The sequence below is a fragment of the Ranitomeya imitator genome, chromosome 1 (genome assembly GCF_032444005.1).
Source record: "Ranitomeya imitator isolate aRanImi1 chromosome 1, aRanImi1.pri, whole genome shotgun sequence".
NCBI lineage: Eukaryota > Metazoa > Chordata > Amphibia > Anura > Dendrobatidae > Ranitomeya > Ranitomeya imitator.
The window spans coordinates 596,230,091-596,245,279 of record NC_091282.1 but is presented as its reverse complement, the minus strand read 5'-3'; the positions used below and the strand labels follow the sequence as shown (position 1 = coordinate 596,245,279).

Sequence of the window (15,189 nt, the reverse complement as noted above, 5' to 3'; positions counted from 1 at the left end):
AGGCTTGACGGGAAGTAGGCATCTATTCAGACAAGACTGTCCCCAACTTAGAACGTCCCCAGTTCGCCAGTTTAGAGTAGGTTCATGATTCCTTAGCCAGGGAAGTCCAAAAAGAAATGTATGGGATACGTTTGTTGTGCCACCAAAGTGTGGCTGGGGAAAACAATTGAGCTGTTGCATGTGGTATCAGGGCTTCCAGCAAAGAAAGATTACACGGCTCCCTTACCCACATGTCTTAACTGCAACTTCAATTCAAAGCTGTAAATGCTTGCCCAGACCCGGATACCTCATGCACACACCATGGCTGACTGCTTATGTGCCATTATAAAATATTATACTGTGGATCAACTACCTATGTCACCATCCTCACATTTTCTATTAATAGTAGTCTACAAAACTGATGATTGTGCCACCTGAGTGTGGCTGGGAAAAAAAATGAGCTGTTCCATGAGGTATCAGATTTCCCAGCAAAGATGGCTTACACTGCCCAATTACCCATCACGTTTTAATTGAAATGTTATTTCAAAGCTGTAAATACCGGCCCAGACCCTGATACCTCATGCATGGACCATGGCTGACGGCTGCTGTACCATTAGCAAATTTCTACTGTTGGTCAATTGATGCCACTTTTCATGGTGTCTGCCCCTAATTTGATCTGTTTGTGTAGCTTTTTGTCATGTCATATGGTGTTGTGTTGTGAATTCTGTTATCGAACTCCCCCCTGTGGTCATGAATGGTACTTCGGCGAGTTCTGTCCATGGACTCCCTCTGGTGGCTGTGAGTGGAGCTGCTGCTTCTGAGGTTCCTTCCACAGGTGACGTAGTTTGTTCTTTGGCTGGCTGCTCTATTTAACTCCACTCAGATCGTTACTCCATGCCAGCTGTCAATGTTCTTGTACTGGTTCAGTTCGCTCTTGGATCTTTCTGGTGACCTGTCTACTCCAGCAGAAGCTAAGTCCCTGCTAGTTTATTATTTGTTCATTGTTTCCTTGTCCAGCTTGCTATCATGATTTTGCCTTGCTAGCTGGAAGCTCTGGGATGCAGAGTGGCACCTCCGCACCGTGAGTCGGTGCGGAGGTCTTTTTGCACACTCTGCGTGGTCTTTTTGTAGTTTTTTGTGCTGACCGCAAAGATACCTTTCCTATCCTCTGTCTGTTTAGTAAGTCTGGCCTCCCTTTGCTGAAACCTGTTTCATTTCTGTGTTTGTGACTTTCATCTTAACTCACAGTTAATATATGTGGGGGGCTGCCTTTTCCTTTGGGGAATTTCTCTGAGGCAAGGTAGGCTTTATTTTCTTTCTTTAGGGCTAGTTAGCTCTCAGGCTGTGAAGAGGCGTCTAGGCAGAGTCAGGTACGCTCCACGGCTATTTCTAGTTGTTGTGATAGGATTAGGGGTTGTGGTCAGCAGAGCTCCCACTTCCCAGAGCTTGTCCTGTGTGAGTTAAACTATCAGGTCGTTCCGGGTGCTCCTAACCACCAGGTCCATAACAGTGTTGTGTATATGTTTGGTTTTGCCCCCCCCCCCCCTTTGAATTTAATGGGGTCGGGTACATTCTACAAACTGTTCTGCGAACATCGGGACGTTCACTGAACCTTGAAAGGTTCGCTCATCTGTACTTAAGAATCTGATTTTATGACATCTATTTGATAAATTGTGTGAAGTCCAGATCACAGTAATTTCCCCAAGACAACTTATTTGATTTAACAAGAACATAGACTTATGTGGAACTTAGTTCACAAGTTTAATCAGACAAACGTTTATACATCTGACACAACAAGTGATTAACTTCAGAAAGTTCAACTGCTCTCACAGAAGAAGGTGTTACATGCTACGGTCAAAGATGCCACCAAAATGACAAATTCTTGAAAGTCCACTTCCCCGTCTCCATTTTCATCTAATTCCTTCATGATCTTGTCCACCGTGCCTGCATCTTTCTGAGTCTATAAAAAAAACAAGGGGTGGTTAATAGAATGATATGGTAATTGTTGGATACTAGAGGTTCAAATTCCTTAAAAAATGCAAAACTAAATACAGATGATGATCCAAATATCTTTTGCAGTGAGTATTTGACACTATTTTATTCTACCTACAACTGCCATGACATGTCTCCTGATGATAGTAGCTTTCTATGTTTAATGGCTAGCAAATGCATTTTTGTTGACTATCCAACAAAGGTTGCTTTGAGGAACACAAGCTCCTATCAAGCCTTTGTAAATATATTAAAAGATTGGATTAACAATATGAGTCATGACAACAAACCTCAAAAGAGAATCTCAGAGGTAGTCAAAAAAGAAGGCAAAGTAAGATTTGTCAGGAAATGCACACGTTGCGGATTTTCATGCGGATCATTTTTGGACGCACGGAATTGCATCAAATCCGCAGTGTAGTGCACAACCAAAGTAAGTCAATGGGAAATCCAGAATTGGTGTGCACATGCTGCAGAACAATCCGCTCGGATTCGCAGCGTTCTATTTTTCGCAACATGTCAATTCTTTTTGCGGATCTGCAGGTTTTCTGCACCCATTGACTTCCATTGAGTGAGTCAAATCTGCAGCAAAACCGCAGGTGTAGAAAGATTTGCGGTTTTGCTGTGGAGTTGCGTGCGAAAAACACTGCAGAAAGGAAATGATGTTAGAAGGAGGAAAAGTGTGTAGGCGGAGACTATGTGTGAGCAGAGAAGATGTGCGTGTCTGTGTGTATCTGTGTGTGTGTGCGTGTGTCTGCGGGTGTGTGCACGGTTGTGTGTGTGTGCGGGTCTGTGTGTTGCCGGGCATCGTCCGATGGGACTACTAGTCCCATCCGGCTATGTCTGCTATCACAAAGAACAGTGACAGCATTAGCCAATGATGGGAGAGTAGTCCCATCATTCCAACTACTGTGTTGAATAGTAAAAAAAAACAACACATATACACATACAGTACATACTCACCAAACAGCTAATCCCCGACGCCCTCGATCGCCTACAAAATAGTAAAATAACACAAATACTCCCTGTTCTGATGTAATCCATTTAATAACGAGTGTCCCATGATGATCTCCCATTTAGAGCTGTCACATCAGGAGATGTGACCGCTCTACAGGGGCTCTGGTAATACAGTGACAGGAGGTATCCTCCAACACTATCACTCTGCTGCCTAGAGGTCACCAGAGTTCATCCTGTCACTTGCGGCACTGCTGCATGAGAAAATTCTCATGCAGCTGTAGCACCGTAAAGTGAGAGCACAAACTACACTGCAGGAGTATTATCTCATGTCACTATGTCATCGGAGGCCCTGTAGAACAGTCACATCTCCTAATGTGACAGCTCTAAATGGGAGATCGTCGTGGGACACTCATTATTAAATGGATTACATCAGAACAGGGAGTATTTGAGTTGGTTTATTATTTTACTTTTTTTTGCAAGAGAACGAGGGCGTCGCAGGAATTAGGCGTATAATGAATATGGCAAACTGTGTTGTGTTTTATTTCATTAAAAGACTTTATTCTGTCTGTGTCTCTAGTTAAGATGTAACAACTATGGGATGAGTAATAGATATGTGTCTTATAGATGCTTCTCCATTACTAAGCCATGAGCTTGATGTCACCTTACAATACAAATACCCCACAACTATTACCCCACTTGCCACTGCTACAGGGCAAGTGGGAAGAGAGAGATACTAAGCGCCAAAATTGTCGCATCTTAGAGATGCGCCATTTCTGGGGCTGCTGACAGCTGGTGTTTGTAGCCGGGGGGTGGGCAATAACTATGAGCCCTTCTTAGTCTATTAATATCAGCCATATACCAGAAAATTACCACACACTCAGAATTGGCATGATGCAAAAAATTATAACATGAGTTTATTGTGTTAACAAACAAAGTTGCCACCAAAGGTACGTGCAGATAGAAACCCAACGTTTCGACCCTCCGCTGGTGGAATCCGCACAAAATCCGCATAAAAACCGCGATAAATCCGCGGTAAATCCGCAGGTAAAACGCAGTGCCTTTTACCTGGGGATTTCTGAAATCCGCAGCCATCAAAACTACGTGTGCACATAACTTTTTCCCTGCTTTTGAGAACTATAACTCTCAGCATGTACAGCAGCTGCTATGGCATGCTGGAAGTATAGTTCACCACAGGTGTGGTGATTTTTTGAGCTAGTGCCATGGAAGAAGATTGGACACAGCTTTTTTTTCTTAATTCTATTAGAGCTTGCCTCTTAGCTAGCTCCAGGTACAACTCCGGGCTTTCTGTGCTTCTGCTCCATGCACTCAGGGTAAAGTTATTAGCAGCTCGTAAATCCCTTCTGTCCCTGCCGCCGCTGGACAGGAGGAAGTGGGCGTCTGATTTCCTGATTCCTGACCCCAGGCTGCAGTAAGTGGCAGGGTCCTAGCAGCACAGAAGAGCAGAGCGCGCCTTTCACCCTGCCCCGTGTCTATGTTACCTCATCACAGCTGGTGTTCAGAACATCAGAACGCGGCCATCAACTTCATCCTGTCTAGCATGGTGGCCACTGTGATTTTAGAAGTGAAGCGCGATCCTGTGCACAAGGCAAGCTGATGCTGAATAGTGTACTGGCTGCAGAAATCAGAACGCCGGCTGACAACGTGAAGGGGGCGACAGATCGAGCGGCCCACTACAGGGACCGGCCCTTCTGGCATTTGCCAGCAATGCCTGATGGCCAGTCCGGCCCTGGTAAAGACTGAATATATAGCTGTGAGCTGATATTAATAGCCTGGGAAGCACCATAATAATAATCTTTATTTTTATATAGCGCTAACATATTCTGCAGCGCTTTACAGTTTTGCACACATTATCATCACTGTCCCCGATGGGGCTCACAATCTAGAATACACCATGGGTATTACCCTCTTCCCAGGCTATAAACATTGGACCCCAGTTGCTGGCTTTCCCTGTTCTGGTTTTGAAAATTGCACAGGAGCCCACATAATTTTTTTCCCTTTTTTTAAAAAATAAATAAACCGTTATTGCGTTTAAGACCGGGACACACTTGCGAGAAACTTGCAAGAGTCTCGCACCTCAGTATCCGACACTGCGATTGGCACTCGGAACCAGAGCTTGCGGTTGCATGTATTACTATGCAGCTGAACGCTCTGGCCAGAATGCTGATGGCAGTGCCAGGTACTGAGGTGCGAGACTCATGCGAGTTTCTCTCAAGTGTGACCCTGGCTGTTCTGCCTTAATTCACGTATGATGCTGTGTGGATTCCAGCACTTCATTCGCTTATCAGTAAACAGACTGTATGGATTCTTAAGTCTATCTATCTATCTAGAAAAAGAAAACAAAAAGCAGCACCAAAAGAAAACAAAGGATGCAAAAAATCCTTCCAGGTATGTACAAAACCTCATGCTATTATCCAGAAAAACTAAGGCAGCACTCCAATAGAAAAAATATGTGTAATTTATTGGCGCATGTGCAATGTTTCAGTCCAGGATGTGGACCTTTGCTATCTATCTGTCCATCTATCTATAGATATTCACTTATATTTGTTTTTGTGTGTGTAAACATTATATTTGAAGATGGTATGTTATGATATTATGGTATTCAATGGAATATGTAACAGGTTGGACAAAGAAATTATATCACAATTCGTTTTTTTTTGTTAAATAATAGATCTTTATTTAGCTTTCAAAAATGCACACAAATCCACATGAAAAAAACGCATGAAAATCTGCACCAAATCCACATAAAAACACATCAAATCCACGTGGATTTTCAACTGCGTTTTCTGCCAAGAGAGGAAGAATCAATGCAGAACATTCCACAGGCAAATCAGCATCGTGTGAACATACCCTAAATGTGCCACTCTATGAAAGGACACAGAAGTAATAAGAAATTTGTCAATAGTAGACTTTTTATTACTAGGATGCAAAACCAAAACTAAAAGCCAAATAATGCAATGAATGGGGAACAAGTTCTTCCTGAAGTTACATTATTTGGCCCACTTTTGAAAGAGCTAAGGAAAACATCTTTGTGGTAATTTCCTGATGAAGGGGTCAGATAGACCTTGAAGCACGTTGAATAAACCACCAGAGTTTTTCATTACATTCGAATCCGTATTGTAGCAGCGCGGACTAAATCAGTTCCTGGACATGCGCAGTCTGAAGTACGCAAGTGCATCGAACGCATGCATACGCATGTCCTTGCGTACCAATGCGTTGCCATAGACAGTAATGCGTTGTTTTGATGCACTCATCCGCAAGCGCATGCCTTCGGATATTTGACGTGACAAAAAATGCAACATGTTGCGTTCAGCGGGTGCGGTGAAGCAAAGCATGCGACTCATCTGCACCCAAAGTGATGCCAACACATGTCCCTGCGTACACAATGTTACAGATAGGTAAGCAAGGCACAGATATGCTAATGTGAACCCGGCCTTTTTGATTTGTGCAACTGGTTGTTGTGGAAAGGATCAAGGTATAGAGGCTGTTTAAAAGTTACTGACATTTATGGCATTGATTCAATCAAGGGTGCGGAATCCTTAGATCCTGCAATGTTATTGAGAACGGATGATGAAACATTGGCTGATATTTTGTGACAACATAACGATGTATTTGAAACTATAAGGAGAGATTTCATTGAGGGATTAGCTGAGAAAGCAAAACCCCTCTATGAACTTCTAAAAGGTGATAAAAGAGAAGCTGACCCACTGGAATGGATGGAAGAGCATGAAGGAGCTTTCAGCAGGCTAAAAACCAGCCTCTCTCAAGCACCTGCTCTAAGCAATCCAGACCCAGACCTACCTTTTGTGTTACAGGTTCATGCTTCTGTGATAGCAATAACGGCTGTGTTGCTACAGGAGAGGCAAGGAAAATGGGTTCCTGTTGGTTACCTATCAAGATTATTAAGCCCTGTGGAAATAAGATTTGACGATTGTGTTAAGGTACCGTCACATTTAGCGACGCTCCAGCGATATAGACAACGATCCGACCTAAACTAGATCGCTGGAGCGTCACTGTTAGGTCGCTGTAGAGATGCCAAACACAGCAACTCCAGAACGATGCAGGAGCGATCCAGTGACGTACTTATCGTTCTCGCTGGTTGTTAGCTCTGTGAAAAAACATTGCAGGCATCGTTGCTTTTGCTGTCAAACATGACGAATCACGCCGACCTGACGACCAAATAAAGTTCTGGACTTTCAGCTACGACCAGCGATGTCACAGCAGGATCCTGATCGCTGCTGCGCGTCAAACACAACGAGATCGCTATTCAGGACGCTGCAACGTCACGGATCATTGTCGTTCTCGTTGTAAAGTTGCTCAGTGTGAAGGTACCTTTAGGAATCTGTTGGCAGTGCATTGGACAATACTATCCGCAGAGTACATAGTAGGATTTTCCAAAATTTAAAGTGTAGGCCCCTTAAAAAATTGTGAGGAAAGAATGGATGTAGATGACGAGGAAAAAGCGAATATATTTAACACCTTCTTCTCTACGGTATTCACGGTGGAAAATAAAATACTAGGTGAAAAACCAGCTAAATAAGATTAAAATAGATAAATCTATAGATAGTACTAAGAGAACTAAGTAATGTAATAGACAAACAATTATTTCTTATATTTATGGACTCTATAGCGATGGGGTCTGTTCCACAGGACTGGCACATAGCAAATGTGGTACCAATATTCAAGAAGGGCTCTAAAAGTGAACCTGGAAACTAAAGGCCAATAAGTCTAACCTCTATTGTTGGTAAAATATTTGAAAGGTTTCTGAGGGATATTATTACGCATTATCTCAATGAGAATAACTGTTTAACTCCATATCAGCATGGGTTTATTGGACGTGTTATATCTTGATTTTTCCAAAGCGTTTGATACCGTATCACACAAGAGGTTGGTACACAAAATGAGAATGCTGGGTCTGGGTGAAAATGTGTGTAAATGGGTAAGTAAATGACTTAGTGATAGAAAGCAGAGGGTGGTTATAAATGGTATATTCTCTAACTGGGTAGCTGTGACCAGTGGGGTACCGCAGGGATTGGTGTTGTGACCTATTCTCTTCAACATATTTATTAATGATCTGGTAGAAGGTTTATACAGTAAAATATCGATATTTGCAGATGATACTGTGGCACCCCAGGAGTCCGGTTGCCACAGTGGCATTGCCTTCCTCACAGGGGGTGAAGCCATGCCTGGAAGCAAAGAGGGGTCCCTCTACCAGCTGATGTCCGCATCCAACACCTTTCCTGACTTCAGACCAGAAGGGTTGACCTCTAACCTGGGTTTTCAAGAGAGCTTCCTCCATAAGTTCTGGTCTGGAAGCGGAGTTAGTGAGTCTTAATGTGTGTGAGGGAGCAGACAAAGAAGGAGGCAATACATGAGGAGAACCTGATGGATTGGAGCTGTGACTGAGCTCACCCCAGGACTGAGGGCCAAAGATTGGACACTGGAGTTCATGGTTGTGTGGGAACTGCAGGCCCGGCAACCAAATCTGGAGGACAGGAGATTGCAGGTCTCCTGGCCACAGCCGACACCTGGAGGTACAGCAGCATACTAGAGCCCGGAATCACGAGGGAGTGACACCTGGAACAGGCTCAAGCTGCCTGCCATATGGATAGTGTTTCACTTAGTGGACAGACTAAGACAGGGACTGGAGGAGAACTAAAAGCACCAAGTGCCCAGAGAATAGCGCAGCAGGAAGGCCTCCAACCCCACCTGGCTAGGTGGGCTCTGAATTGCTTCCAGGCTGCCTGGATCTCCAACACCAGCTGTAAATTGTGCTCCAGACTGCACCTGCAGCCTGGGATTAAAGGTAAAGGAAACTGCAACCCTTGTGTCCTCTAGTTATTCCTGAACCCTCAGTCCTGCACCCCAATGTCACAAGTCCCTTAGAAAACTGTACCAGTAGCCCTGGGGCCCCGCTCCACCTGTGGGGAGCAGAACCATCCCAGCTGCATCACCATCGGCCCCAGGGCTCCCCTTAAGCTGCGTCGGCCATTTATAGCCAACCATCACAGGTGACGTCACGTACAATGCCCTATGAACTTCCCCTTTCTTATTTTTATTGCACACCCAGGGCTACGGACTGGGTCACTGCTGCCGTGACTACCCCTTTAAGAGCCGTGCAATCTGGTTCCGAGTACCCCACGGCCCTAGCGGGTGTTGCAATACAAAACTATGTAAAGCAGTCAATACAAGAGAAGATAGTATTCTGCTACAGATGGATCTGGATAAGTTGGAAACTTGGGCCGAGAGGTGGCAGATGTGGTTTAACAATGATAAATGTAAGGTTATATACATGGGAGGAAGGAATCAATATCACCATTACACACTGAACGGGAAAACACTGGGTAAATCTGACAGGGAGAAGGACTTGGGGATCCTAGTTAATGATAAACTTACCTGGAGCAGCCAGTGCCAGGCAGCGGCTGCCAAGGCAAACAGGATGATGGGGTGCATTAAAGGGAACCTGTCACCCCAAAAATCAAAGATGAACTGCGGCCACCGGCATCAGGGGCTTATCTACAGCATTCTGTAATGCTGTAGATAAAATTTAACCTTTATTTCAAGTATTATTAAAACCATATGTGTGCACTTGCAAAACCATCACCAAAAAACAAGCGCACTACAGGAAAGCGCTACATGGATAGGGGATCGGCCCGGTGGTGCAGCTGTCTACATCGCTGATATGCTGGAAACATTGATAAGCTAAGTAACCCTTTGATATCTGGATGTACTCCTGATGAACCTCTTAGAATTGGAAGAGGAGAAACGCGTTGAGTCCAAGGGGATATGGTTTTTGATATAGGACATTTTGAGCAATGTGGTTTAACGGTTTGGTCAACACAGGGGTTGTAAATATATTATTATTACACCTACAAATGGTGCAGTGTGTGGCTGTTCTAAGTACCTACTAATGTATTTACGTTGCGGCTTGATATTAAAACATTGTATGGCAACGTGATGTATGACTGGATATCACAGTAGGTACCCTTCTCTATTGTTATAACAGCACCCTTAGAGATATCCCCAGTATATGCAAAACCAACCGAGATAATGTATACATCTAGTCCTAGAGTCTTACAAAGATACACTAGAGCACCTTTGCCTACTTTAGTCTTTTTTTGTGTAATTATCGTGATTAGTAAGGCTAGCACTCCACCATGAGAAACTAGGGACACAGTTTACCAAGTTAGTTTAGAACACTAGTTTTAGTTAGATAGTCATACTGATTTATCTCTATTTCCTCAAGTTATCTCTATCTACGCACTGTATATATGAATATTTCTGTCCCCTATCCCAGCAGGGCTATACAGGAATAGTAGGGAGAGCCGACGAGGAGCGGGGGCGCCACGGTGCAGGACACAGGGTGCCAACCTCCGCAGGCAGGTAGGGTGCATCCAGTGAGTGTAGGGCTTGGCACTGTCCCGGCCTTTCCTGTAGTATGCTTGTTTTCTGGTGATGGTTTTGCAAGTGCACACATATGGTTTTAATAATACTTGAAATAAAGGTTACATTTTATGGTATCCTTGAAATTCTCTTTTGGGGATTTTTTCTGTGAGCTAAGTCTGATTTACCCCAAATATTTTTGTCTGTGAAATGCTGTAGATAAGCCTCCGATGTATCCTGAAAGATGAGAAAAAGAGGTTAGATTATACTCACCCAGGGACGGTCCAACTGCGGTCCGGGTCCAATGGACGTCGCGGTCCGGTCCGGGGCAACCTATCTTCTTACGATGACGTCCTCTTCTTGTCTTCACACCGCAGCTCCGATGCAGGCGTACCTGTTGAGGGCAGAGCAAAGTACTGCAGTGCGCAGGTGCAGGGAAGGGTCAGAGAGGCCCAGCGCCTGCTACCTGCAGTACCATTAAAATGGTGCTGTTACCCCAGGCTGCCATATGGTTATCTAAACGTTGGTTCCGTACAATCAATTCTATATTTAGGGATCTTGTGTGGGGGAAAAAATTACCGAGGTTTAGACTCGAAATATTACAGAGGCCCAGAGATGAGGTGGGCTGGCACTCCCGAATCCATGAAAATAGTTATGAAATAACATTTCCCACATGTCTACTTTACATCAGAACAATTTTGAAACAAAATTTTTTTTGTTAGGAAGTTATAAGGGTTAAAAGTTAACCAGTGATTTCTCATTTTTACAACATTTACAAAACAATTTTTTTAGGGACCACTTCACATTTGAAGTCACTTTGAAGGGTCTATATGACAGAAAATACCCAAAAGTGACACCATTATAAAAACTGCACCCCTCAAAGTACTCAAAACCACATTCAAGAAGTTTATTAACCCTTCTGGTGTTTCACAGGAGCAGAAGCAACGTGGAAGGAAAAACTGAACATTTAACTTTTCAGTTACAAAAATAATCTTTCAGCAACAATTTTTTTTATTTTCCCAAGGGTAAAAGGAGATAATGGACCCCAAAAGTTGTTGTCCTGAGTACTCTGATACTGCATATGTGGGGGGAACCACTATTTGGGCGCACAGCAGCGCTCGGAAGGGAAGGAGCGGTGTTTGACTTTTTCAAACTAAAATTGGCTGGAACTGAGATCGGATGCCATGTCGCGTTTGGTGAGCCCTTGATATGCCTAAACTGTGGGAATCCCCCACAAGTGACCCTATTTTGGAAACTAGACACCCTAAGGAAATTATATAAATGTGTTGTGAGCACTTTGAACCCCCTAGTGCTTCACAGCAGCTTATAACGTAGAGCCTTAAAAATAAAAAATCATATTTTTTCACAAAAATAATCTCTTTGCCCCCAATTTTTTATTTTAACAAGGGTAACAGAAGAAATTGGACCCTAATAGTTGTTTTCCAATTTGTCCCGAGTACGCTGATACCCTATATGTGGGGGTAAATCACTGTTTGGGTGCACAGCAGAGCTCGGAAGGAAAGGAGCACCGTTTCACTTTTTCATTGCAGAATTGGCTGAAATTGAGATTGGATGCCATGTCACGCTTGGAGAACCCCTAATGTGCCTAAACAGTGGAAGCCCCCAATTCTAACTCCAACCCTAACTTTAGCCAAAACCCTATCCCTAACTTTAGCCCCAATCCTAGCTCTAACTTTAGCCCCAACCCTAACTCTAATAGGAAAATGGAAATAAATAAAAAATTTTAATTTTATTATTTTACTCTAACTAAGGGGGTGATAAATGGGGGGTTTGCTTTACTATTTATAGCAGGTTTTTATATCGGGTTTTTATGTTTGTCAGCTGTCACACACTAAAAGATGCTTTTTATTGTAAAAGATAATTTTTGCATCACCACATTTTAAGAGCTATAATTTTTCCATATTTTGGCCCACAGAGTCATGCGAGGTCTTGTTTTTTGCAGGACGAGTTGACGTTTTTATTAGTACCATTTTTGAGCACATGACATTTTTTGATCGCTTTTTATTACAATTTTGGGAGGGCAGAATGAACAAAAACCAGCAATTCATGAATTTCTTTTGGGTGGGGCGCTTACACCATTCTGCATGTGGTAAAATTGATAAAGGAGTTTTATTGTTTGGGTCAGTACAATTACAGAGATACCTCAATTATAAGACACAAAAGAGCATAGTAGAACCAAAAACACTCAGTTTCAAAAAATCACAGTAATCCGCAAGTGCTAGTAAAAAGATGTAAAAGAGGGTATTTGGTTGATACGTTTTTTGCAAAAAATGTATACTAAGCTGCTATTTAAAAACCTGATCATCTGTATATTACCTGTGTAAACAGGGTGCACAAAAGCTGTTCCACTCAGCATGTCCACATGGACTCAGATAGGGATTGCATACATCAGTTAGGACTGCTCTGATATGGGTATACCTTGACGTTTGGTGGAGCAGCTTAGTATACATTTTTTGCAAAAAATGTATCAACCAAATACACTCTTTTTACATCTTTTTACTAGCACTTGCGGATTACTGTGATTTTTTGAAACTGAGTATTTTTGGTTCTACTATGCTCTTTTGTGTCTTCAAGTTTCTTGGTGGTGTGTGAGCATGTTCCTACAGACTTGTTCACTGTGCAAGTAGCCCACGTGTTCCTGATACCTCAATTATATCATTTTTTAATATTTTGGCACTTTTATATAATAAAAACAATTTTATATAAAAAATAATTGTTTTTGCATCGCTTTATTCTGAGAGCTATAACTTTTATTTTTTTGATGATGATGCTGTATGGTGGCTCGTTTTTTGTGGGACAAGATGATGTTTTCAGTAGTACCATGTTTATTTATATCCGTCTTTTTGATCGCAAGTTATTCCACTTTTTGTTCGGTGGTATGATGATAAAGCATTGTTTTTTGCCTCTTTTTTTTATGGTGCTTACTGAAAGGATTAACTAGTGGGATAGTTTTATATGTCGGGTTGTTACAGACGCAGCAATACTAAATATGTGTACTTTTATTGTTTTTTTATTTACATAAAGAAATGTATTTATTTGAACAATATTTATTTATTTATTTTCTTTATTTAGGAATGTTTTTAAAAATATTTTTACACAGTATAATATTTTTTTTTCCTTTTTAATATTGTCCCAGGATGGGACATCACTGTATAAAGTCAGATCGCTGATCTGACACTTTGCACAGCACTGGCTTGCTCTTAGCAGGCACTGAGAAGCCACCTCCCTGCAGGACATGGAAGGACCCTGCAGCCATCTTGCATCCGGGGGGCCTGCAGGGAGGAGACCCTCGGAACAACGCAATCTCATCGCGTTGTTCTGAGGGTCTCAGAGAAGCACGCAGGGAGCCCCCTCCAAGCACGATGCTTCTCTATGCCACCGGAACGCTGCAATCTTGTTTGATCGCAGGGTTCTTAGGGGTTGAAGTGCCCGGAGCAGTCCGTGACTGCTCCTGGCATTTAGTACCGGGTATCAGCTGTGAGAATCAGCTGACACCCGGCATCGATCGGCTTCGATGTACTATCCAGTCCATGGTCATACGGGCCCAGCCCACATGGACGGGATAGTATGTCGGATGTCAGAAAGGGGTTAATGACAACAACAAAAAAGAACTTGAACTAGAATGTGTCCCTGTTGTTAAAGTACCTACACCATGTTTGGCAGCAGTAGTAAGAACTACATTTTGCTTCAAATTAAATGCAGAATTAGGGAGAAATCAACAGAAAAGCCCCTAAAATATATTCTGTAGGATGATCTATTGCTAAGAGAAACTTTAGAAGGCCTTAAATTTGAAGTGCCATATCAATACCAAAAGGACATATCTAAAGAAAATCATATACATGCAGGACACATGGGCATTGAGGGTACTTTAAGTTTATTCAGACAAAATATTGGTGGGAGAACATGAAAAATACCATTGCAGAAATCATCTAAGAATGTTTGATATGTGCCCAAATGAATCCTAGGCCAAAGGGTCAAAATCCTTGTGCTTTCCCGGATACCTTTGGCTGAAAGGCCATGGGAGCGATTACAAATTGACTTTCTTGGTCCCGTACCAAGTGCTCCAGGAGGTTATCGGTACCTGCTTGTGGCAGTTGATATTTTTTCCAAATGGGTAGAAGCCTTGCCCATAAAGAAGGACCGCAGCAGCATTATGGAGGGGGGTTGTTGTGAATTCTGCTCTTGGGCTCCCTCTGGTGGTTATGAGTGGTAGTGCTGCTGTCTGTGGATCGCAGAATTTATCAGGTGTGTTCAATTTGGACTCAGCTATTTAGTCCTGCTTGATCCTTTAGCCATTGCCAGTTGTCCATTGTTTTGGAGGATTCACATCCCTTCTGGTCTCTCCTGTTTGCTGTGCTTTCCTTCAAAGATAAGTCCTGGCTTTGTGTTTGCTGTCCACCTGCTGTGGACCTTATAGTCCTGTGCATTTTCATGTTTTGTCTTGTCCAGCTTTGTCTGTGAAGGATTTTTTGCAGCCAAGCTGTGTCTCTGGAGATTATTATTATTATTATTATTATTTATTTATATAGCACCATTGATTCCATGGTGCTGTACATGAGAAGGGGTTACATACAAGTTACAAATATCACATACAGTAAACAAACTAACAATGACGGACTGATACAGAGGGGCGAGGACCCTGCCCTTGCGGGCTTACATTCTACAGGATTATGGGGAAGGAGACAGTAGGTTGAGGGTTGCAGGAGCTCCGGTGTTGGTGAGGCGGTAGCTCCGGTGTTGGTGAGGCCGTAGCTTCGTTGGTGATGAGGCAGCAGCGGTGTCAGTGCAGGCTGTAGGCTTTCCTGAAGAGATGAGTTTTCAGGTTCCGTCTGAAGGATCCGACTG

At 43.0% G+C, this 15,189-nt stretch overlaps 1 protein-coding gene across 1 annotated transcript in view; it reads right to left on the bottom strand.

The window, feature by feature from the left end:
* Window positions 1–1,727: 1,727 nt before the first annotated feature.
* Window positions 1,728–15,189, bottom strand: part of LOC138657956 (protein S100-A1-like) — a 96,446-nt gene continuing 82,984 nt past the window's right edge. Inside the window, exon 3 of the mRNA XM_069745544.1 lies at window positions 1,728–1,939. Coding sequence (XP_069601645.1) covers window positions 1,796–1,939 — 144 coding nt within the window. The 3' untranslated portion in view covers window positions 1,728–1,795. The remainder of the gene's footprint in view (window positions 1,940–15,189) is intronic.